Source organism: Vitis riparia, chromosome 11 (assembly GCF_004353265.1).
Source record: "Vitis riparia cultivar Riparia Gloire de Montpellier isolate 1030 chromosome 11, EGFV_Vit.rip_1.0, whole genome shotgun sequence".
Lineage (NCBI taxonomy): Eukaryota > Viridiplantae > Streptophyta > Magnoliopsida > Vitales > Vitaceae > Vitis > Vitis riparia.
This window is the reverse complement of record NC_048441.1, coordinates 14,482,181-14,507,957: the sequence shown is the minus strand read 5'-3', so window position 1 is coordinate 14,507,957 and position 25,777 is coordinate 14,482,181. Positions and strand designations below refer to the sequence as shown.

Here is a 25,777-nt window from a genome sequence, read left to right as displayed (position 1 = left end):
TCCTATTGGTATTCCTATGAGGGTCGTGAAGAATTCTCACATCCAAACACATAATTCACTCAATAACATCCACAAAAAACAGAATTCAAAGCTGAAAGAAGCGAGCCGATGAAAGAGAGAGCAAAACCCAATCAGATTGAGGAGGCGGCGGCTTCCAAAACGAAAATGTTGTTGACCCTGTTGGTATCTTCCCACAGCTTTATTGAACCGCAACTGTTACAATGACTTTGAGTGCATACAAAAACACACCAGTAGTCTGAAAAATGCAGTTCAAGAAAGCTGTGGAAGAATACAAAGAGGGTCATCTGTAAAAAAGACGACGACGACGATGATGATGGAGATGGGTTCATACAGAAAGCTTCTCAAGGAGAGAGAAATGGAAGGAGAAGAGGAGAGATGAGAAGTGTGGAGGGTCACAGAAGGGAGAGGGGCCGTATTTATAGGAGAATTGAGGTCTTTTACCACCAATCCCAAGAAGAATATTAGGGCACCTAAGAGAACTGAACCCCACCCTTTTCAACCTATTCTAAAGCTGCTATGTTTGATCCCCATCTCATTAACCCCTCTTCAAAAAGAAAATAAATAAAAATTATTATTATTATTATTATTATTTATTAATTATTATTATCGTATAGGTCTGTTATGAATATACGTGCGGCTGGGATGCAACCGGCCGGATCTAATGGTGATGGTAACCCTAGTGGGGGCACACACCTGGGCCCCACATCAGATCTGTCCACTTTAACCCCTCATAAAAAATCTAGTGCTACGCGCTTTTGAGCATGTGTACTTTACTTTCAAATCACCAGTCGATGGAGAGCTCCTCCCTGGCCCCAATGCCTCCATGCAAAACTTTATTTATTTATTTATTTTTATTATTTAAATATTTGAAAAAAAAAAAAAAAAAAAACTCTCATTAAAGCTAATAACTACATTGAATGAAAGAATGCGGCGTACTAGCCTACTAACGTTAAATGAAAAGAAAAGAAAATATAAATTGTAGTGTTTTACTGAAAACGGGACGGCGGGTGAGCGACACGTGCCGGTGAAAGGAGGTGAGGGAACGTAACGGAGGGAGAGAGTAAAATGAAATTAAAGTGAATTAAGGGGAAATGTTAGTGAAATGAGGAGTGTTCACATGCAGGCATGTGAGGCTGACCCACAGGTGTGGAAGGTGTGAGTGACAAATACAATACACCCCGTTTTTCCCGGGAAGGAGGTCTCTTTGTCGGAGTGGGTGTGGTGTACGATGACGGAGGGGAAGGGGGGAGGGGGACGAGGGTGCGCACGTTAAGGCACAATGAGCCTTCCCTTGTTACGGTGAATGTTAGCTGTCATTCACCTTCCCATTATCCTAACCCCTTTATTAATTAATATTTCTTTTTCTTTCTTTTTATTTTTTAAATATCTTCGCTAACCCACCTAACTCGGTGCACGAAAATTCAGTGCTCCAATGGTGAAATAAAAGCACGTGCACAAAACAAAAAAGGTAATAATTTAATTTTTATTTTGTGGGGTTTGAAATTTGCTCTTTCACATCAATCTTAAGTGTTAAATGGGTTTCTTTCGCTTATTTACCCAAGCATGGTTTGATGCAACTATGGTGATTTTAGCAGGAGTGGAATGAGATGATTTTTAAAATATTTTCTAATTTGACGTGGCATTTTTCAAAATTAGAAATTGTGATTTGATGTGTAGTTGGAGGAATCGGGAATGGAATATAAAAATAAAAAAAGAATTCTTTTGCTTCATCACGACACCTTTATATCATTTCATTTTTAAAAACATGGCCATGGTTGTCTCTCAACCCACAACACAATCTTCAAAGTGACAAGCCAGTTTAACAATTTGTTTAGCATTGAATTAGTCATAGGACAATTTTAGAATCCTATGAGGTGAATTTTCGATTTACATTTGAAATTTAATTTCAGTAATTCTTTAATTTTGGAATCCTATGAATATTTTAATATTATATCATGTAATAATATTCTTTTATTTTTGTCTAAATTATTATTTTGTATTTGTGGACAAGCCCCACAATTTTATAGAAATATGATATCATTTATGCTCTACTATTTTAGAGATTATTTTTATTATTTATAGTTTTAGGATGAAATTTAAATAATTAAGGTTAAGTTTTTTTTTTTGGAAAATTTGAGGAGAAAAAAATTTTAATTTATTAAATTATATTTTTATATTACTTTAAACTTATTTTAATTCTTTTATAAAAAAATTAAATAATTTAATTTTTTATATTTTATTATAAAACCTAATATAACAATAATTTATATATATATAAATAATGGATGAACCTTTCATGACCAAATCCTTAGGATCCTCCATAGGACTCAAATCTCGAGTCTTGTTCGTAACAACTAACATTAAGTAAATTCAAGATATCATCGGTCATACAATTGAAAATCGTCTTTTCTTATAATTTTTCTAAAACAAAAAATAACATAAAAATAGAAAAAAAAAACTAAAAAATTGACACTTATGACTAGTTATATACAACAAGAATTAGTTATTTAAACATACTAAACATACTAAAAAATCATCGAAAAGTTCAATAACTTTTTGTTCCATAACTACTAAATAATTTTTTTTTAAATAAAAAGCAAAATCAAAACTACCTTATAATAATTAAAAACGTGTTTAAAAAAATATTTATATCTTATATTTGTAAACTAATAAAAAAATATAAATGTATCCCAAGAAAACCTATGCCTATATATAATAATATAGAAAGTGGGTAATTAGGATTTAGGAGTTGGCTAAAGTGAAAACATGCATGGTAAGTGTGGAGTAGCAGGTGTGAGAAGTAGGGGACAATTGCATAGAAGTGTTCATCTACTCCTTTGTCAGCATATCACTGACACTATCCACAAACACACATGCCCGACACGATTCAAGGCCCTTTGTCCTTTGATTTAACCCACATCCTTTGTCTTCCTCACCCGCCTCCCCCTCCTCCTCCTCCTCCTCCTCCTCCTCTTTTTCTTTAATTTAATTACCACTTTATTCTATATCTTTTTTTTTTTTTTTTACTATAAAATCTAACGCACAACATTGACCTCATGGAAGGGTACGTACCCTTCAAATCAATTGTTAATTAATTGACCCTATGGTAAAGACTAATGACTAAAGAGTGATCAATTCTCACACAAAACCTTGTAGGTAAGTACTATGTATTGATTACAATATATGGTAAGATCAACTTTTTGGATCAACTAGGCTATCCTCCTTCAATGTGACCTCACAAAATTAAGGATTGATGATTAGTCTTTAGATGTAGCTGCAGCCTAGGGGTGGGTTGGTTGGTTGGTTGGTTGGTTGTCTATATTATGTATTGATGAGACCTCCCTATAAACTTTAGCCCTCTTTGGTGGTTGTTGTTGCTTGAACTAATAATTTAATGCTATGCATGCCATTGTAGAGATTTGTGCATGAATCAATGGCTTCACCCCTGGTTGGTTGCCATTCATGGTCTTAGACTTTTCTCCCCTATGCTTAGCCTAACCACCTATATTACTACTTTATTTTATGTTATTTTTCATTTCTTTCTAAGTTCCTATTCTTATTTACTTGAGTTTAGCTTTAATATGAAAAAAATATTTCTTTTTAATACCTATAAAAAATGTATCATCGATGAGGTGGTATTACGTATATAATTTTTTATCTCATTATTTAACTCTCAATCCCTTCTATTTTATATCTCCGTATCTATTTTAATTTTATTTATTTACATCATTATTTAACAATTCTCTTATTCGTTAAATATCATTTCAATACCTTAGTATTTTCTTATTTATTATTATTATTATTTATGTCCTTTGAGGGAAGGATATAGCTTAGAGCTCTCAAAGATTCAGTAGAAAAGTCAACAAAAAATTTTGGTCATTGATTGAATGGTACATATCGATGGATAATGGGATATATGTCCAAGGATTGAATTTTTCTATATATGGTTAAACTTTTTGACATATAATTTTCATAGTTTCTTATTATATGTAAGTTGCTCATCATTATATTATCTATGATGCATTTGGCATAATTGTGACGTTTTAGGGGTGTGGTCAATGGGCATTGGGCCTTGATCATTCAACTCAAGTAAGCTGCAAAGTGGACTCATTTCACTCTTGAGAGTGCCCAGGAATTCAAGTCAAGTGGGCATGTCAAACCAAATGTACTTCAATGGAATATTTGTAGTGCTCAAGTCCATAGGACGATACCCTTCTACATTACCATCTACCTGCCTCCCTTTTAATTTGTCCCCTTTTCTTATTCTTACCCAAAACAAAAAGTTAGTCTTTAAGTGGTATGAATGATCTGCATGTGGGTTTAACTTGTCCTAGGTGTCATCTTATGATTAGCTTTCTCATAATTATTTCTACATGATTTCTAAAGATCATAATTAATAAAATCTTCACCTCCTTCCCCAATCTCATCACTATGATCAGTTCTCAATTCTTAATCGAATTTTTCTTCTTCCATCCATACGCCACTAACCTTCAAATCCTATCCTTCTAATTCAGTTCTAATTTTATCTCCTCCGATATCCTTATACATTCCAAATTTTACTATGAGTCAGCACCTAGTTTTTCCTATTCTATGCACTACACGAACAAATCGACATGCCTTTACTTATGAAGAAAGTTTATCATGTCATAACTAGGAGAGTTTTCCTAATATGGTTTTGATTACAAACTACTTCATGCATTGACACATTCCCATCTATATAGATATTGTTCACTTTATAATGGTCCTCACAGCTTTTAACATGTTTACTTAATTAAAAGAAACTCACTATTTATCTCTCTCTCTCTCTCTCTCTCTCTCTCTCTATATATATATATATATATATATATATATATATATAAATCTTTATCATATTATATGAGATTCAAAGGCCAAATAAATAGAGTCTCACACTAGAGTTTGAGATCGATTTTAATATCATCTATAAGAATCCATTTCCTCTCATGTAGTATTGTTCACTTTAGATCTAATGAGACTTTATGACTTTAAAACACATTTATATGATTAAGAGAAGTCTACCATATATAGTGTTTAAAACTTCGTTTTTTAACCAATGTAAGACATCAAAATCAACTCTCTTCCTCCTCAATGCAAACATAACGTCTTTCTCTTATCTCATGAGATTATGAGGTCAGACAAACAACAATCCATTTTGGGGTTAAACAAACTCTCAAATTGAAGGAAATAATCAAGAAATTACATATATTAAAAGAAATATTTAAAGAGATACATAGAATCAAGAAAAAAAGAATCAATATATTCTACAAGCTGCTCCATGTAGACTATCTCTTTTAGATGTTTACGCAAGAATGTGTTCTTTATGTCTAACTAACACATGCTCTAATCGAAAGAAATAGATAGATCTAAGACAAGATGAATAGTGGTTGATTTAACCACATAGCTAAAAGTTCCATCATAGTCTAAATACTTGTGTAAAATCTTTCACAACCAAACAAACTTTAAAATGATCAATATAACCATTTTCTTAATACTTAATATGATATACCTATTTGAAACTTATAAGTTCTACCTGTTGGTTGTGGGCAGTCAAGATAAACCTGTAAACACAAAATAACGCCTAAGCGCCTCAATGTCACATGGATTAGTTTTCTTGGTAAGCTTTAAACCACTTTGATGTTATAGTTATAGGGAACATCTGGATTACTCCATTCTCTTTTCCAAGACTAGCTAGTTAATGTATAGGCTTTTTTTTTTATAAGGTTACTACATCCTAGCAACGAAAGCACAATAGATATAAAAGAAAAACACAAGATCTAGTAAAGAAGAAGTGTTTACCTAGATTCAGATGTTCCCAAATCTAATCATTTTGGTGATGAGTCAATAGAATGTAGCAAATGATGTGGTATGCAACAAACAATGTAGAGCTTGTAGATGTCATGAACTCATTGATCTTTCTTTGCGATTGTTCTTTCCTTAAATTTTAGCCCTAGAGGGGTCTAAGGTTAGTGACCAAAGATCTCTCTCTCTAGAATGCAAGATTGCTCAAATTAAAATCCTAACCTCTAAAGGGGTATCTATAGGCTTCCATTAGACTTAAGTAACTTGAGTTCATCCTATGCTTAGGTTACTTAAACTATCTCACATAGGTTCTAATTGATTAATTCACAAGCTCCTATGCAACAAGAAAGTACATATGTCACATGTAATGCCCCAAACCAAATTTAGGGGTAAAATCGTAATTTAAAAATTAATTATTAATTAAAGTAATTTAATAAGGGTAAAAAAGTCTTTTTTGTATTTACTTAGGTATAATTAGATTTTTCCTATCTTCTCTACTCAGAAAACCTTTTTACACAAAGATCAGAAATATCATAGAGCGTAGGGTTGAAGAATTGGAGATTTAGGGTTGAATATCAATTTTTTAGGTAAGATTTTTAATCCTTAAATTAATATTTTATTTTTGTTAATTAGTTTTGAACACTTTGAATATTCTTTGGAAGATCTCAATCTAGATTAGGATTTTGTTAAATTAATTTTTAGATAAAAAAAAGATTAAAAATTTATGAATATTAATAGAGTTATTAATAAAGATCGGAAAGTTTGGAATATTCGAATTAATAGAAAATAAAAGAAAATAAAAATAAAAATCAAATTGGAAATGGAAGAACGTTGGAGAGGAGTGCCCAATTATCAAAAGAAAACAAAGAAAAAAAAATGGAGAAGGTTGGAGAGTATATATATATATATATATAGGGAAATTAACTAGCACGGTAGAAGTTGGTGTAGAGTTGTTGGAAAAAAAAAATCAAGTGCTAAAAAGTGGAAAAGAAAAAGGTATTAGTATAATAATAATAATAATAATAATAATAATAGTTTTTGGTGTAAGTTTTAATTTAATTTAAGTGTATAAAAAAATATATAGTTAGGGTAAAATTAGAAAAAAATATGAATTTTATAAAAATTTAGAAACTCACTAAATTAATTTATTATTGATTAGGAAGTTGAAAATAATATTAATGATAATGATGTTAATATAGGAAATTAATTAGAATTACTAAAACTAAATAAAATATTTTTAGGATTGTTAAATTTATACCTTTAGATAAATAATCAATAATAAATGTGGTGTATGATATTATGTTAAATGATAAGTAAATTTTTAAAGCTAAATTCTTTAAGATTTTGAGTATTTCTTCAAGGTAAGGGAAATTAATGCAGATTTTGTAAAATTAAATAGTTTTATTTTTATATGATCTTTTGAAATGTGTAAAAATATTATTTTTATTTCTATTCGTGGATAAAATAAATGTTTTGTATGAAAAATATGTTTGAGTATTTTCTTTGTTTATGAAAAATAAAAATTTTGGAGATATGATATTTTGTTTTGTAAGTTTGAATTAATGAAATGAAGTATTTGACTTTGGTTTTAATAACCCTAATCAACAAATTATAATTGTTGACATTTCTATGACCCTAGTCAACGGGTTATAATTATTGACATATTTGACCCCAATCAATAAATTATAATAGTTGATATTATATGACTCTAGTCAATGGGTTATAATAATTGACCTTATGGCCCCTTGTCAATGGGTTATAATTGTTGTTTTTTGGTTTTATTCACCTTAAATTGAATAAATTTGAAACTAATTACTCATTTGTGAAGTCTCACCTAATTGGGTACCATTTGTTATTTGATAACTAAAGATATTTTGAATGTATTTAATTTGGTTTTGACAAAAAAATTGTTTTGAAATGGATATAAGAAAATTTTGTTGAAAAGTTTTTAACATGTTTAACTCAAAAAGTTTTTATAAAAATGAATATATGTTATATCTCTTGTTTGTAATTATAATTAAAAATGTTTGATTTATGAAACTGTATTGATGTTTCTTATTGAACTTTAAGTTCATGTCCCTTCATTGATAATTTTTTTTAGGTACTCTCAGTTTGGGCGAGGAGTGATGACTAGGTAGAAAAAATTTTCTTTGTTAGGATTTTGGTTCAAACTTTATTTTGGATATTGTTTAGATATTAAATGTTAATTCTCATTTAAATTATTTGAGTTTGGATTTATTTAGATAATAACATTTTGGTTGATGTGTTAGGTTTTTAAAGTTGAGAATTGAAGATCATATAATTTATTTATTTTACTACTCTGAATAGGAATTTGGTAGTTGGTAATTTCCAGTTACAAAATGAATATTGTATTGTTTCCACTTTTAGCCTTTGGGTTTGAGGTGTGAAATAACCATCATACCCATAGAGTGGGTTTTGGGGTGTGACATCACAACTGCTTTGTTCATCTCAATTTCTATAGTCATGTTTATCAATTAAAGAAGATCTTTACAACCATAAACAACCTCAAGTATGGTAGAGTGAGTTAAAAAATTATCTATTATAGGTTGCATTTCATAATTCTCATGCAAGCACTTCTCTTTTTATTTATTCCTAGTGATGACTAAACTTTGTATCTTTTAATCTCTGTTGATGATTTAATTTTGACTAACAATGATACAACCCTATTTGACTTTTTTGTAGCTTAACTCTTTACCATGTTTTCCATCAAGGACCTTGAGTCTCTTCTTCACTTTTTGGGTAATGAAGTTATCCCCACCAAGAACAATTTTTTTTCTATCTAAAGGCAAATATATTCATGATTTACTTAAGCATACATCAATGCTTGGTGCTAAGAATATCCAAACCTTGCTATCCACATTTTCCTTATAGACCTTACATGATGGCTCCAATTTAGTTGATGTTAGCTGAGTACAGTTGTGTCAATGGTAGCCTTTCTCATTATTATGCATCCAAATATAACTATCACATGAGATGGACTTCCATTTTCTTGGTGATGAAGTCTCAATTGGCATGCCTTGTGTATCTCATGTCTTCATCAATGATTAATTGGCCAATGCTCTTATTAAACCGCTCTTTTGTCAATGACTACTCCAACTTCGATCCAAGATTGGTGTCTCTAATGGGAGGACCATCTTGTGAGGAGATATTAGAAAGGATATCCTCACCAAGATTTTTAAAGATCATGTCAACAAAATTTCCACGAAATTCTTGTCCATTTTTATGTAAATATCTTTCCATATTTCAAGTAATTATTTCGGTCATTTATTTCCTACCATTTTATTATATAAATGTCATATACAACTAAGCAGTCCATTTCTATAAATATTGTATAGATTATAGTGAAAATATTTGAGTCATTCCATAATTCTCTTGTATCTCTTTGTGTATAATAATCACTTTTAAAATTTATTTTGCAATCTCTTATCATCATGGCTGTGAAGAAATTGCTTCAAATAATTTCGAAACAAAACCAACTTGTATATATTTTTATGAGTTTAAATTATCATGTTATATTAATAAAAATAATTAAAAAAAAAAAAACATAGACACACTTATGTTCCTTATCATAGAAAAATGAAAAATAGCATTATGTTGCTCAGAGAAAAGATTAATCATTAGTTTCTAGGGTTACAAAATTGTATGTGTTGTTATATAGCCTTCCTTTCATGCGTTTCATTTGTCCAAAAAAACAAAAGATCAAACTATATTATCAAAGAGATATCTATCAAAAAGTGCGATCAATTAAGTCATCTCACATGTGTATTTAAGTTTCATTACTTTAAGTTTTGATCTCATTACATGTATCTAAGATGGTGTTTGTTTTTTACTTAATTCTAAACAGAACATTAATGTTTAATAGTGTTAAATATTAGGTTGTTTGTTTTTGTAGTATTTTATTTCTATTAAGTATTAAAAAGTAAAGAAAAATCAATATATTATTTTTTCTATTTAAAAAAATTTACATATTTTGACTTTTTCTATTTAGTAAAAAATTTATAATAAGTCATAAAAAAGTAAAAAAAACAAACAACCTAAATTCTAAAAACAAATTGTTTTAGGAAAAAAGCCAAAAAAATAAACACCACCTAAGTCTCATTCATGCGTACCGGAGTCTTAATTTTGTACTTGATCTTATCTGTCATGCTTAGATCCTACCTCTCATTTGATTATGGTTGAAAACCATACACCATACACTGTGCAATGGCCCAGTTAAAATGAAGTTCCAAAATTCCACCTGAAATGATGGGAAAATTCATGAAAGAAGGTAAACCTTTGAACTACTTACATTGTGACCTGAGTCTAAAACTGAGAAACTTTCAAGAATTGGTAAACCGGGCTTTCCCGATTCTAGTTGTTGGTTGGGTGAGCCAGTTACCTTTAACTTCATTTTCTCTTAGGCAAATTTAACCCAACTCCCTTTGGGTATGATGGATATATATGGGGCTCCCATCACTATCTGTAAAGTGTAAAGCCCCCTTACAGAAGTTGGATCTGGAAAGTCTATTTGACAGCCCAATTACCCAAAGGAGAGAAATAGGATGATATTATTGGGCCATAATACCATGGGTATTTAATGATTGTAGACAAAGGACTTGTATTTTATTTTGTTTGTTTGTTTGCATTTTTTTCTTGGGATAATGGGCCAAGAAATTAATTTATTAAAACTTCAAAAAAAAAAAAAGTTTGAAATTAAGTTCAAAATGTTTCCAAACTAGCCATTGAAAAGACCTAAGAAGACGAAAATACCCTTCTCACGGGTGACAACCCTGAGAGAGCAACGGGGCTGGGGCTGGGACTGGGGGCTGGAGGCTGGAGGCAAGGCAGACCTGTTGTATTTGGGCCACATAGGAAAATGAAAAGAGGAAAGGCCACATGTGGGCCCCCTCGGATAAATAGTCCATTATAATTCAGTGGGCTATACCGCGCGTACGGTCTAAAGGTGGGCTGCTGGTGGTGGTGGTCCGACCACCACACAAAATGATAAAATAAAAAAAATTCAATGGACCTCAAGTCCATATCCAATTATGCCTTTTAATTTTTCTCTCTCTTTCTCGCTCCCCCGCAAACCTTATCCCCAAAACCAAAAAAAAAAAAGTCCTCCCAAGAGCCTCAGGTCCAATACTTTATCGGGTTCAAGCCCATTCGATATTCACCCCCTTTCTCTCTTCTTCGTTTCTCTAAACCCAAACCCTAATTCCAGCCCTAGATCTTTACCCATTTTCAGATTCTTTCCTTTCGCGCACTCCAGATCCGTCTCGTCTGGGCCTCGTCGGAGCTTCTGGTACGAGTAAGAGCCCTAATTTTGCTTTTTTTCAGGTTCGCTGGTTTTTTTTTTTTTTTTACCCCTCTTGTTTGTTGTTGTTGTTGCTTGTTCTTCGTCTGGTTTCTGCGTTCGCATTTCTGGGAATTTATGTGGCAGTTTTAGCGTCGTTTGATGGGTTTCGTCGGAGGTTTTGGAGTATCGGAAGGGAACTATGTCTTAGTGCTGATTTTGAAAGCGGGATCCTTTTGTATTTTTTTGCTGGTGATCGTTGGGTTTTCGATTGACCTGGGCTGTTCTTTCGATGCAAGTTGGAAAAGCCCAAGCTTGATCTGTAACCCTAGATCTGATTTTTGTTTTTGTTGTTTCGGTTGTTAGCCCACGGAAGGGTGAAAATTACCCAATTTAACCCTAACCCACTTTTCTCTTCGAGGTGGATTTTTTATGGGCCTGGTCGAATTCTGTTACTGCCGGGCCCACTAAAACCGAGATGGGCCTTTTACTTAGAATCCAGTTGGCCGACTCCAGTGGGCTTGTAGTCTTACTTTTGTATAAAGTTTTTTTACATAAGAATTACACGTGGGTATACATGTAGCGATGCTCAATGAATACTTTTTTTCATTTGTTCTTTCCTCCTCCTCCTCATTTTTTTTTTCAATAAACAAAATTGGTTAGATTGGATTTTGTGTGATAGGAGAAATTGGAAGTTAGATGAGTGGGATTTGGGTTGAAGTTTAAAACGAGAGAAGTGGGACTGTGAAGGAGGGTTGGTGAAGCGGACACAGTTGGTTTTGTCTACACTTGATTGTTCGCCAACCAACACACCCACTTAGATGATTTTTGTTGTATATACAGTCTCAAAAAATTTCTTGTCTTTACCTCTCTGGTGTCAACCAAATGTTTCTTTATCATAGGAATCAACTTTCAAATTCAAATCTGAGCTCTCTTGATGTGATCTCATGGAGGCATGAAGTATTTTTTTTTTTCCTAGCTTGCCTAGACACTCTACAATCTTCTCATGACATGCTTTCAACAAAGAATAACGGTATAGATGTGATACAGGCTACATCAGATGGCAATGGAACGCCCTTTTCTCCTAATTATTTCTGATTGAAACAAGTAGAGCCATAGCTCGACTTATCTTCATTGGAAACCTCTTTGTATGCCATATGCGTGTCTGCTTTAGCAATCTGTCTGATGGTTGTGTTTACCATATGTTTCTAAAGTTCCTAGTCTCGCTTTATTTGTTTGTATTCGTATTCCCTGTGTCATTTCTGCAACTGTCTGCTGTTTTTATTTCATGTACTGACAGATATCAGGAATAGTATTGTATATTCCTAGTGTCATTCTGGGTCAAACTAGGTTCATCTTGGACCTTCTCAGGGCCCTGTATTGTTTAGCATTCAAATTATTCTGGTTATTAATATACCCAAAATCCAGTTTTGTCTTTACTGCATATTCTATGTTAAATCCTTTCTGATTTTGTATATGTTCTTTTTTACTATAGCCAGACTTTAATTCTCTACCCAAGATGGAAACCCCTAGTGAAAACAATGAGCTGGCGCTTGCAGAGGTCAATTCAGAAACACAGCCGAACAAGCGGAGGAAAAAGAAGTCTATAGTCTGGGAACATTTCACAATTGAAACTGTGGGTGCTGGATGTAGAAGAGCATGCTGCAAGCAATGTAAGCAGTCATTTGCATACAGTACAGGTTCAAAAGTAGCAGGTACCAGCCACCTCAAACGGCATATTGCCAAGGGAACCTGCACTTTAATCTTGCGAAACCAGGAGAAAAATCAATTAAGTCCATATAGTGCACCTTCAAAGATGGGTGGGGCTGGGAGTGCTTCTGAACCACCGAAGCGACGCTACAGAACCTCCAGCCTGGCCAGTGTTCCCTTTGATCAGGATCGTTGCCGTCATGAGATAGCTAGGATGATAATAATGCATGACTATCCACTTCACATGGTTGAACATCCTGGCTTTGTAGCTTTTGTTCAGAATCTTCAGCCCCGGTTCGATATGGTTAGCTTCAACACTGTCCAAGGGGATTGTGTGGCCACTTACCTAAGGGAAAAGCAAAGCCTTCTGAAGTTTATTGAGGGAATCCCAGGAAGGATCTGCCTGACACTAGACTTGTGGACTTCAAGGCAATCGGTAGGTTATGTGTTTTTGACGGGACACTTTATTGATATGGACTGGAAGCTGCATAGGCGGATTCTCAATGTTGTGATGGAGCCATTTACTGATTCAGAAACAGCCTTCAGTCATGCTGTAGCAGTTTGCCTTTCTGATTGGAGTTTGGAGAATAAGTTATTTTCTATCACTTTAAATCAGCCCGTGAATGAAATTGGGATTGAGTATCTCAGAGCTCAACTCTCCATCAAGAACCCACTTCTGCTCAACGGTCAATTTTTGGTTGGGAACTGCATTGCTCGTACTTTAAGCAGCATGGCACTAGATGTATTAGGAGCAGGGCGAGAAACTATCAAGAAAATACGTGATAGTGTAAAGTATGTGAAGACATCAGAATCGCACGAAGAAAAATTTCTCGAGCTCAAGCAACAACTTCAAGTTCCAAGCACAAAGAGCCTATTTCTTGATGATCAAAATCAGTGGAACACAACATATGAAATGCTGGTAGCGGCATCTGAGTTAAAGGAAGTGTTTTCTTGCTTGGATACTTCTGATCCTGATTACAAGGAAGCCCCATCGATGGATGATTGGAAGCAGGTTGAGACCCTCTGCACATACTTGAAACTTTTCTTTGATGCAGCTAACTTGCTAACCTCCACCACAACTATTCCAACCACAAACACATTCTACCATGAGACGTGGAAGATTCAGACTGAGCTGGCACGGGCAGCCACATGCGAGGATCCTTTCATCAGCAATCTTGCGAAACCAATGCAAGAAAAAGTTGATAAATACTGGAAAGACTGTGGCTTGGTTTTGGCAATTGCTGTAGCTATGGATCCTAGGTTTAAGATGAAGCTTGTAGAGTTCAGTTTCCCCAAAATTTATGGTGATGAGGCTGCCCCAACATGCATCAGGGTTGTTGATGAGGGACTCCATGAGCTATTTCTTGAATATGTGGCTCTCCCTCTGCCCCTAACACCGACTTATGTGGACGAAGGGAACGCTGGAAGCATGAAGGGGGAGGATGGAGGCCTTCTCTCAAGCAACGGACTCTCAGATTTTGATGTGTACATCTTGGAGACAAGTAGCCAACAGATGAAATCAGAGTTGGATCAGTACTTGGAAGAGTCGGTGTTGCCTCGGGTACACGAGTTTGATTTATTAGGGTGGTGGAAACTAAACAAGCTTAAATACCCGACTCTTTCAAAGATGGCTCGTGATATATTGTCAATTCCTGTATCTTCAGTTGCTGTGGAGTCGATATATGATACGGTGGGGAAAGAGATGGATGAGTATCGGAATTCGTTGCGACCAGAGACAGTGGAAGCCCTGATTTGTGCAAAAGATTGGCTTCAGTACGGATCGTCACCACCGGAAATTTCAAATGCTCTTGTGAAAATGGAATTTTAGAATTCTTCCTCCCTCCCTCTCTCCCTCTCTCCTAGGCTTCTTTTCCTCTTTCTCATGTTGCATGATGTCTATTATGGTAGGTAGGGTAGGTAATTTTCTTGTTATTTTCTCCTTTCTTTCTTTCTAGAATTAGAAGTTTCCATTCCTGGACAAACGCATCAACCTTCATTGTCTGTACCATTGTAAGGGATTTGTTGAGTGGATGATGCCTGGACAAAGACTTGTGCTTCTGTATTAGTGGTTTAATCTTGAAAGGCCTTTCGACATTGGTTTGGATTTTGGATGCAACATGCCAACATGCCCTTTGGCCTTTGGCTGCAGGGTTCAGCACCTGGGGTGGGAGCGGATGAACTGCTATCCTATAAATACTCAGTCATCACTACCCCAGGCTTTATTCAAACTATTTTTGGTTTCACCACTCCCTTCTTCTTATTATGACTTGCATCCACAATATTTATGTGTGGAGATTGAAATTATCGGATTACTCGAAGGTAATTAAGTTTAAAGCTAGTTTTTTATCAAAGTGATTCAAATTTTTAGTCCCTTCAACATGTATTAAGAATCATATGACAACTTTGCCCCTAAGTCATGTTTCAAGACAACGGATAAAACTCTTTTCTAAATACAATTTTATGCTCTACCATTTTAAATTTTAGGGAGAATTATCTTTTGGGGGTAAATGGGCCCTCAAATTAATAAAAGGTCCATATAACTCTTCAAATTGAGTTGAAGGATATGAAATAATAACGGACAAATATACTCTTTAAGAACACATATAAAATATTTTATAAAATTGAGTTAAATAATTTTTTTTCAATAATTTTTTTTCAAAAATACTAAATTAAATAAAAATAGTTTTCAAAAATATTAAATTAAATAATTTTTTTTCAAAAATATTAAATTAATTTTTTTTTCAAAAATATTAAATTAAATTAAAGTATTTTAAAAAATATTAAATTAAATATTTTTTTAAATATTAAATTAAATAAATTTATTTTTAAAAAATATTAAATTAAATAAAAGTATTTTAAAAAATATTAAATTAAATCAAAAATATTAAATTAAATAAAAGTATTTTTCAAAAATATTAATTTTTTTTTCTCAAAATCAACAAAGGGCATTTTTGGAAATACTGAAGGATGATATCCTTCAACTCAATTTCCATACTTTTATTGGGTCTTGGACTCAATTTGAAGAGTTACATGGGCCTTTTGTTAATTTGGGGGTCCATCTACCCCCAAAACATAATTCTTCCTAAATTTTATGCAAATTAGGTAATTAAATAAAAAAAATTAGAGAATAAAGAAAAATTAGAAATAAACAAACTCCATGTATTCACAACTAAATTATATGTTTCTTAACCTTTTATATTTTTATACAAAATCCAGATTATTCAAAAAAAAAAGGAAAAATTAATAATAATTTGAAAAAAAAAAAGAAATTAACAAACTTTATTTATTTACATAAAAGGATGTATGAGGGTCATTTTATAATTTTATATTTTTTGAAGTACTATATTTTGAAAAATATACTCTTGTGTCTTTAATCTTTTGGATTTCCCTTTATAATTTTACCATTTTTTTGGATAAATATTTTTAAAATAAAATGTTAATAATAAAAATAAAAATAAAAAAATTGCGCCGGTTGGCAAGGAAGTTCTCCACTGGCTATGTCAGAAACAGCAGTCGCGAATTGGAAATCAATCTCATCTGCCGCCGCTCGCAACATCATTCATATCTTCGGCGTCATCAACTACCACCACCGCCGCCGGTGAAGTGAGTTTTGCTGGATCTAATGATCTTCCTTCCCCATTTTCCCTCTCTTTCTCTGTCTTAGGGCTCCCTCTTTCTCTGAATTTCCTCTATTTTTGCTTTCCTAATTTTTTGCTAAAAATATTATATTTTAATGCCTGAATTCTTCCTTGATTTGATCTTGGCATCATCTGAACATGCTCATTTGATGTTTGAATTTAGCTAGAGCCCATTGTGTTTAGGACACTCTCCTGTAGTCAATACTCAATAGCGAGACTGGTGATTGAATAAGCTCAATTCATGACATTAAAGTTGGATTACACCTCAAGTCTGCCCTAATTTGAAGTTAAATCTCTTTTTCGCGTTCCGTCTTTCCTACTTCAAATCGATTTGGTTTTCTGTTTTTCAAATTCATTGGCTCGTCCAACTTATTAGAGGCAGGAATCTGTGAACCCCTTTTTCCAGTTCTCGTACCCACGAACCCTTAATGACTGGTGGAGGCAAGGATTTTCATGTACCATTTAAAGTCCACTTGAATTTATTGATTGAATTTTTGTATCATAATTTGTAATGATATAGTACATAGTTTGATGAAGCTAACGAATGGTTTCATGTTTGTTTATTTATTTATTTTTAATTTGTAAACAGAAAATATAGTAACCGAAACCTCCAAATCCAATGTGTTTGCCCGAAAGTTCCACCCTTACTGTCATTTGCTTCATCTATTTTGAGTCTGTATGGTCCTTGGAATGGAAATGTCTTCCCTGAGTCATGGTTTGTTTTAATTTCAGGGCATCAAAGGTGTTGGATGGTTTATAATACCGTTTGGACATTGCTCATTTTTTGCAGTCCTATATTTTCTTGCTGCTCAGATTTAGTTTTGTTTCTTGTTTATAATGTTAAAACGCCTACTGAAGATAGGACTTGTGCTTTTTTTTTTTTTTTTTTTGGCATTTGTTTGCTTTGATTTACTCTATCAGTTGACTTTTTGAGTAATATAAAAATGGATCCCTTCTGAAAGTTTGTCGATTCACTTCTTCTGGCCCCCAAACTCCTGTATTCTCTGCTTATTCCTCGTGTCAAAAATCTTGAGCCATTTCTGGTGCAGATTGGTGCATTAGAATGGATACATTACAAAACAAAAGGGATTTCCAGAACAATGAACAATAAGATTACCTGTGGAATGATTTGATATTCAGATTTTGAAGTTTTGCGCTTAATTTGTTTTTATGTTTGATTAATTGGTTCATATACTTGTAATCTAGTTTGATTTTCCTCTGAATTGAGCCTTGCTTTGTTAGAAGTACCTTTGGTTTATTCAATATAGTTTGTTGGATTTAAAACATGCTTAAGCAATGCAGTACTGTTAATTTGTGATGCATGAATATTGAAAGAATGGAATTGGAATTGTTGAAATGCTACAATTTTTTGTCTGGTGGGTTGAAGAAAATGGAACATCCAGGCCTGGTGTCTATAGATAGATGGGCATATTACAACAATGGTTGGAGAATAGGATTTTCCTTGATTTTTTTTCCCTCTGGTGGCTGTTGAGTTCTTAGCATGTTGTCTATTGATTTCTTTTTTTGGCTCTTCCTTCTTTTTTGATAAGTTTGTTGGCTCTTCCTGATTTGGGTTTTCTATTTACATGGACTGTTATGTTGATAGGACAGGTCTAATGATTCTCTAAGGAGATGGATCTCTTTGGAGCATCAGTAACTATAATTCATGGCATATTGGGTGCATAACATGCAGATATCTGTACAGAACAAAGCTGAGCTTAGCCTTTCTTTGTGCAGGAGCAAGGTAACATCCTGAAACAGAATTTATCAATATCGTGGCCCATTGTAGTGACGTTTTATTTTCTTGTCCTCCTATCCACTTTCCCATTTATGAACATATTTAAGAAGTGTTGTTTTTGGCTTCTTATGCTGGTGGAATTCTAGTCTTTTGAGGCTTTGTTTGGACATGGTTACTTGTTATTCTAACAAGGGAAATGAGCTGTCTTGATCCTTTCCCTAGATTTCTTTTCTTGCATCAATGAGCTTTTAGAGAGACTTGATTGACTTTAATTTTTTCTAATTATTTAAAAAATAATGATTTGGCTATGGTCAAATTGATGTTGTCTTGCTTGAAGGCAACATTGAGTGTGACCAGTTGACAGCAAAATACCTTGGTAATATCTAAATCTGGTTCCCTCCATATAATCCTCATTTTTGCCCTCCTTATTTTTTTGAGACTATCAGTCTTATACTTCCCAAAAAATTATTGCAAAACCCAAGGTTTCCTGTTTATCTTTCCCTATGGGCCTGTATCAGTGATCCTCTATTTTGCTGCATGATGGATTTCTTTCCATTTATTTTCCTTCCTTTTGTTCTTACACTTCAATAGTTTCATGGCTTGTTAATCCTAAAATTACATGAGAATATGTTTGAAGAGCATTAATACTAGTCAATTTGTTCTTGCAACACTCCATACCTAGTATATTTTTTTGTAGGCAGTTTCCCATACATGCATCGTACTTTGCACTTGCTTCATTAATAGACACACTTCTAAGTGATCCTTTAGTAGTTGATTTCTTACCTTAGGAAACAGAAAAAAGCATAGTTCTAGTTTTAGTCTGAAAACTGAAGTCAATGATTATACTTTCTTTAAATATCTTGCAATATTATCATTTATGGACAAATCATAACTCATCATTCTGAAACTCCATGGAGTAAGGGCTATGCTAGTTCAGTAAGCATTTGGACTATGCTAATTCAGTAGGCACTAAGAATAACTAAGAGTTTTCCGCTGTTATCAGAAGCCTGGGAACAAGTCAATCTCTTGGTGAAACTTCAACAGGAGTTAGTTGCTAAATCAGTAGCATGACATAAAAACATTCCTGCTAGAGTTAATTCTATTACAAAGAGAGGAACTTCTGTTTTAGCTGGTTAGCCATTTTTGCTGTATGTAATTGGAAGGTATTGTTGCAGTGAGGTTACCCTTAAGACAAATGAATAATGACTGCACTTTGGGTTTAAGAGGCTGATAGTTTCTAAAGCCAACACTCGAATGTCATGAATTCAATGGATGCAAGTATTAGTTTGAACATTAGGCTGAAACATAGACGTGCAGGATTTGGATTACAGAAACATACCTGATGTATAACCGGGAAATGCTCAGCCGAGACAGAAACAATTAGTTAAATTTACTAAAATGTGGTCTTTTCAAAAGATAACTACAGTGTAAAAATCATTTTGTGATAGGTTAGATGTTGAGCAATTTTATGAAAAATCTTATTATTTTGGTTACTTTAAGGATGGAACATGAGTCAAATATTCCCACCAATTTCATTCTTCTAACATTTTTCAAGTGTAACAGTACGTCCTTTAACTAGCTTTGCTTTGTCCATTTACTTTGCACTTAACTGTATACTAGTCACTTTGCACAACCCAAAAAGGAAAAAGTTACATTGCATGTCTCTGGTTCTGTCAAGAGGAACTATTTGGTGTAACATTTTGGAAACTACATTTTTTATTTTTTAAAGATGACTTAACATAACATCTGAATCAAATGGTTAAAACTCATCCAATAACTCGACTATGAGTAGTTATTTACTTTTATATTTGGTCTTTCTTTTTTGTTTGTTATTTTTGGTTTTGGCTGCATTTGGCTGTTCAAAATTGGAATTGCAACTTGAGGGATTGCAAAATCTTGCTTTTCTGTAATCAAATATTGGCTTTGTGCAGAATCTCTGGTAGTTGTGCAATGGATATGTCTTCATTCAAGCTGGATATTGATGAGCTTATAAATGAGTTCACTGAGGTAATACTTAAGATGGGTTTTTTGTCAATTTCCTTTTCTTTCTACATTGTTTTTTTAACGCTTGTAGAGGTTGGCAACTCATAGAGTAAATCGATGACTTTGGATGATATGAAGAGGGTATGGCTGTCTAGAAAGTTCTCATACATCTATGAAGCTCGGCCTTCTTCCAACTTGGCCTTCTTTATGCAATCACTGTATTCACATTCAATTAGTAAGTCTTGCATTTTTAATCTGTATTGATTGTTACATGTTCTTGTGTACTGCAGTATGATTTAGTTTGAAATTGCCTTATGGTGGTGTTACTTGTGATAGATGGTGAAATTTGATTAAAGAAGGCTAGAACTGAACAAGACTGATCAATGCTATACAACATGGGTGTGCTAGAATTCAATGAGACTCATCAATGCATTGCTATGATCAACTCAATTTTATTGGCCAATAAAGCTTCTACTAACAGACATGTATTTTTGACCAAATTACCTCTGATTGGAATGTAAAACACAAATTCTAACAACACCCTCTTGTGTTCTTGCCATTCTAAAGATTTCGATGAAAGATGCTATCCAGAATTCAGAATGACACATTTCTAGGAAGCATCATTCCACTTTTTGATGAGGACTTCCTTAAAGTGGCCTTAGAGCTAATATCTCTTTACTTATTTATTTTCTCAAGAATTAAGAGAAATCTTAAACATGATTCTTTTCTTTTAAATCCTTCAAGAGAGAAAAAAAGATTGACGACATGACATGCCTCTGTTCCCAATAATTAAAATTGCTTCTAATTGGAGGAACCTAGATAATCTTATGAGCAATTATTCATGTTAATGTTGTTTCATTAACTTATTTCTGTGCCTAATACAGTGCACAGTGTATTCTTCTTTCTCTTGACTTGGATATTGTATCTTGTATAGCAAGTGTTTTCAATACATGTTGTTATAGTCCTTTGAATCTGAAGTTTTGGTCTTGTGATGCCTGCTGTTGTTAAGTTTCTTATAAAGGAGTTTGTGTTTTATGAGTTGCTTTGCTTGCTGCATTAGCCACAGACCATTTAGGATTTAGATGTGTTGCATTATATAACCATAATTATCAAATTGAGGAAGTCAGTGAGTTTTATTCTGAAGATAGTGAATGTTGACCTTTTTTTTCTCTGTGACATTCACTTACATATAATTTCTTAAGGAGTTGAAGTTTTTCATTTACATTTATCTCTAGATGTTTCATTAATGCAAGGCTAATTTTATATGTTCATATGCAGGTTACATGTCTGATACTGCTTCTTTATCACATAGATTGGGTGGGCTCTATTGCCTTTACTGCCTTTATGAGACTCAACCATGTAAACCACCTTTCAAAATTTATTTATCTCTTGGTACGATTGCAAACCTTTTTCTTGGAATTGATTTTAGGCGGCCTTAATCTGATTTATGATTCCATTGGATGAACACCATTGTGTCTATTGCAATTCATAAACTAATGTGGTTTTTTCCCCTCAGACGTACATGTGAGATTGACAATATAGACTGCCATTTTTAAACTCATTTCAGAAGTGTTTCTATAAACCCTTTATTTTGGGTTTACTCAAACTCAAATGATTTGTAAATGTGATGACACTACTCATATAGCTTTCTTTTGTGTTGTTACATGTTCTGCTAGTAAGTACATAAACTTCAATAATTTATTCAAAACAAAGTTACTTCAACTAAGATTAACTAATTGGATTGGATACAACAATACTGTTCTTCCATTCTGTTCATTTTTTATATTAAATCACAAGTAATTACTTTTCATTTGGCTCTTAGCTATTGCTTAATTTAAATGAGCTTTGGTTACTAGCTGTTACTCAACGACAGTTGCTAGAATACATCATGAAAACTATGGCCAATTGCTTTATGGTTTTCTTATTCATCTGACATTCAACAGGAGATCTCAAGAAACTGAAAGACCTTGCAGCAAATGCAAAAGAGAAGGGTGTTGAAGTGGCACCTGCTTTGATCAAAAGGATGCTAGACAGGAAAATATTCCTCTTTGGTTTTGTGGACATAAATGAAAGCTCTGTAAGAGAGAGGGTAAATGACCTTGCAGATTTACAGAATGCCCGCATTCAAGTTGCCTATAATAAGTATGCTACTAACTTATAAATTATCTTATCTGTTTATTCTTTCTTAATACATTATTCAATTTAATACGCAGTGTTTGCAGTTTCCTGTCACCTTACTCCTGTTTTTTTTTTTTTCCTTTTTTTTTCTACTGAACAGGTTATTGGCAAATAGTCGGATTGAGCACTTCCTCCATATGGACATGGTAAGTTTTATAAACCCTTACAACAGAAAATGTTGGAAGTCTATGGCAATGGCACCTGCTGAACAGATTTTTAAATGCATACCAACTGCATGGAAGTTAATATTAATTAGTGAAACCCATGACAGGATCCTAATTTTAGCGAGTAATTTGGGTTCAAGAAATTTCTTCACAGTAATTTGGAATTCAGGATCTCTAATTAATCAGGACAATTTATTAAAGAATTGAGGAAAATTTGAAGAATATTTTCTTAAAATAATTCATAATGGTTAGGTGCATACTATTTATATTTACTATTTAATTACTACTAGTGAAATGACTCTTGAGTCTTATGTCTAAATTTATGGAGTACTCGTGTCTTTTTTCTTTTCTGACAATCTTTTTACAAATTACTGTAATTTTAACCATCCCTGCTGTATAGAATGTAATGCATCATTAAGGTATGAAATGAACCAAATTTTCTGTGTTCACAATAAAAATTGAGCCCAGAAACACCCCACCTATGCAGATGCCTTTATCACTCTTGGCACATTTTATTGGATACACATCTTACCCAACACAGGTACCAGATTCCATGTCACATTAATGTGTATTTCTTGTATAGCTGGAAATAGAGCAGGTCAGGTTGTTTTCAATTAAGTTGCATATTTGATGATAATTAGGTAATTGTCTAACACCTGTTTTTCAAATGAATTTGACAATAAAATCAAGCCAAACCATTTTGTATGGGTTAGCTACTTTGATACAGTTCTGATATAGGTTATTAAATACTTAAAAAAGTTGTTTAAAATAAATTGTAGAATCGATACCCCACCTATCCTGATGCCTTATCACTTTGGCACATTATATTTGATACCATCTTAGCCAACACAGGTACCAGATTCCATGTCACATTAATGTTTACATTTTTTGTATAGCTGGCAATCAAGCAGGTCAGGTTGTTTTCATTAAGTTGCATACGTGATGATAATTAGGCAATTGTCTAACACCCCTTTTTCATATGAATTTCACAAGCAAATCAAGCCAATCCATTTTGAAAGGGTTAGCTACTTTGATACAACTCTGATATCTGTTATCAAATGCTAAAAAAAGTTGCTTGAAATAAATCAATAAGTTATCTGGCTTGTAGAGTCAACTCTAACTTGTCTTTTGAGAATTACATTATCAACACAATTCATTAGGGAAAACTGCCAGTCAACACACGAAGCTGCGTGGAATGTTTGGGCTACTTTTGCCTGCTCCAGTATTTGACCTGCTGATAGAATGATCTTACAATTTACACAGCACATGCATTTGTGGTTTGTGCTTTAAACTACATGTTGTTTACATTTTCTATCTTAGAGAACTGAACATGTTGTCAAATACACCAGGGTATGGAATTTGACCTGAAAGGGCTCAATAAAATCTCAACAGAATATGCAAACGCCAGGAAACTAGCAATTGAAGGTACCTTCCTATATGCTTCCTCCTCTCATTTAGACTACAAAAATATTGTCATAAAAGTACAGATTTATTTCATATATTTTTTAATAATTCCAAACTTTATCAAAGATCACTGATCAATTGAAAAAAAAAACAACCTTCATACTACCAAGTGCTGCTCATTTTCATAATTCTAGAGAAGTGGATTTGTAGATCTAAAATATCATTATCTAACCATCATAGTTCCTGGCTGTTGTTAGTCAACTCCTCTAGTCAATTCCCTGAAAAACTTTTCCTTCGCCAATGCAAAGCATGACGACAGGAAAGAGGAATTGAATTTTCACAGAAGATTCTTTGCATTAGCCTAAATCAGGGTGACTTAATTTAAGTAGTTGATTAGGAGTCCATATTGGTAGGTTTTTAGAAAGCTTTATTAAGTAGTTATTTTAACATTACCATAACAAGTAACTGCACTTGTTCTGTCCATGTCCAGACCATCTTGGTTAGTTTATTAGACAATGGGAATGCTACATTGTTGAAGTCCTAAACTAAACCCAAATATTTTTTTCAAATACCATCCATCTTGTGTGATTGAGGAATGAATATCAGGAATAATGCAAATAATTATCCAAATGATTTGTGGAATTCCTATGTTCTAATTCATCCCAAGTTTGCAGAATAACATCATTTTCACCTAGCATGAATAAGTTTCCCAAAATAAGTTCCATTATTATTATTGTTTGATAGGCAAACAGGAAATTGGAGTAAGAGCTCCCAACAAAAATGGGGTGCAACCCAGTACACTGGAAGTACACAAAGGGAGCAATTGCCTGGGAAAAACACAAAAAACCAGAACAAAAATGACCTATACAGCCTATCATCAATGAACATAGTTGCTCTTTTATTTGAAATTTTCTTGATTTTGCCCTTTTTCTCTGACCAACCCTGTCTTCAGAACTCAAGAGTATTTCCACGATTAATTCCTTAAATCTGAACCATTAACTCCAAATAATAAAAATATTGTTGAAACCCCAATATCATAGTTTCCTGGACAATACAAGTGTTCTTGAAATAGTATAGTTTCACTTATCTAATTAACTAGTTTGTATTTCAACTTGTTGAAGAGGCGAGCAAGGTAGTGGATGTCCAAAACATAAAGCATATATCAGAAGATAAGAAACTGATTGGAGATGTAGTGAACAAAACTGCTGAGAACTGGAATGCCCAAAAAGAAGTCTTCTATCAAAAAACAGGACTTAACCAGCGTCCTGCTGAAGAACACCGGCAAGATAATGAAGATGATGGTGATGACTTTGATCTGGAACTTGAACATCTACTATCTCAAACATAATTGCTGTGAAAATCAAGCTGAGCAGAGTTCTCTTCCGGTGCACTCGGATGGTTTATGGGTGTTAAATTCATACAGTGATTGTTATCTCAGAGTCATACAAAATTGCCTCCTGAATTCGTTCAATTATCAGAGGAATCTAGTGGGTGCTATGGATTAGGCATCACATGGGGTTGATGCTGTACAGTTAAAACGAAATTTTGTAGATAAGGGGTGAAGTTCCAGATGGGAAGGCTGCCAAAGGCAAGCAGGTACCATTTGTTTTTTCGGTACTCGATGGCCATTTTGAAGGTTGAAAGAGAAATATACAGTTTTGAGTAACATGATAATGCTCTAACCTTTTGTCTTTCTTGTTTGTCCTACATGACGTGGGCCCTCAGAAATCAGATGAAGTTGATTGAATAATTGAATAGAACTTTTAGAACCATTATTACTTAATCAGAGCACGTTATCATTGTGAAAAAAATAGAGACATGCTTTCAT

General features: G+C 33.4%; 2 protein-coding genes across 8 annotated transcripts; both read left to right on the top strand.

Moving 5' to 3' along the window:
• Positions 1-10,921: 10,921 nt before the first annotated feature.
• Positions 10,922-14,938, top strand: LOC117925149 (zinc finger BED domain-containing protein DAYSLEEPER). 6 transcript variants are annotated; one of them, XM_034844045.1, is made up of 2 exons: positions 10,922-11,143; positions 12,634-14,938. In XM_034844045.1, the coding sequence occupies exon 2, from the start codon at positions 12,654-12,656 to the stop codon at positions 14,670-14,672; it is 2,019 nt and encodes a 672-aa protein (XP_034699936.1). In that variant the 5' UTR covers positions 10,922-11,143; positions 12,634-12,653; the 3' UTR covers positions 14,673-14,938. The 6 variants fall into 6 exon arrangements, with proteins under 6 accessions (XP_034699936.1, XP_034699932.1, XP_034699934.1 ...); XM_034844041.1 differs by having other exon boundaries at positions 12,630-14,938; XM_034844043.1 differs by having other exon boundaries at positions 10,922-11,149.
• A 1,386-nt stretch (positions 14,939-16,324) lies between these two features.
• LOC117924475 lies at positions 16,325-25,727 on the top strand. 2 transcript variants are annotated; one of them, XM_034843092.1, is made up of 9 exons: positions 16,325-16,447; positions 18,094-18,226; positions 20,152-20,227; positions 20,312-20,438; positions 21,482-21,595; positions 22,147-22,345; positions 22,482-22,527; positions 23,895-23,970; positions 25,071-25,727. In XM_034843092.1, exons 3-9 carry the CDS (start codon positions 20,171-20,173, stop codon positions 25,295-25,297), a joined length of 846 nt encoding a protein of 281 aa, XP_034698983.1. In that variant the 5' UTR covers positions 16,325-16,447; positions 18,094-18,226; positions 20,152-20,170; the 3' UTR covers positions 25,298-25,727. The 2 variants fall into 2 exon arrangements, with proteins under 2 accessions (XP_034698983.1, XP_034698982.1); XM_034843091.1 differs by having other exon boundaries at positions 18,089-18,226.
• The last annotated feature ends 50 nt before the right edge of the window (positions 25,728-25,777 follow it).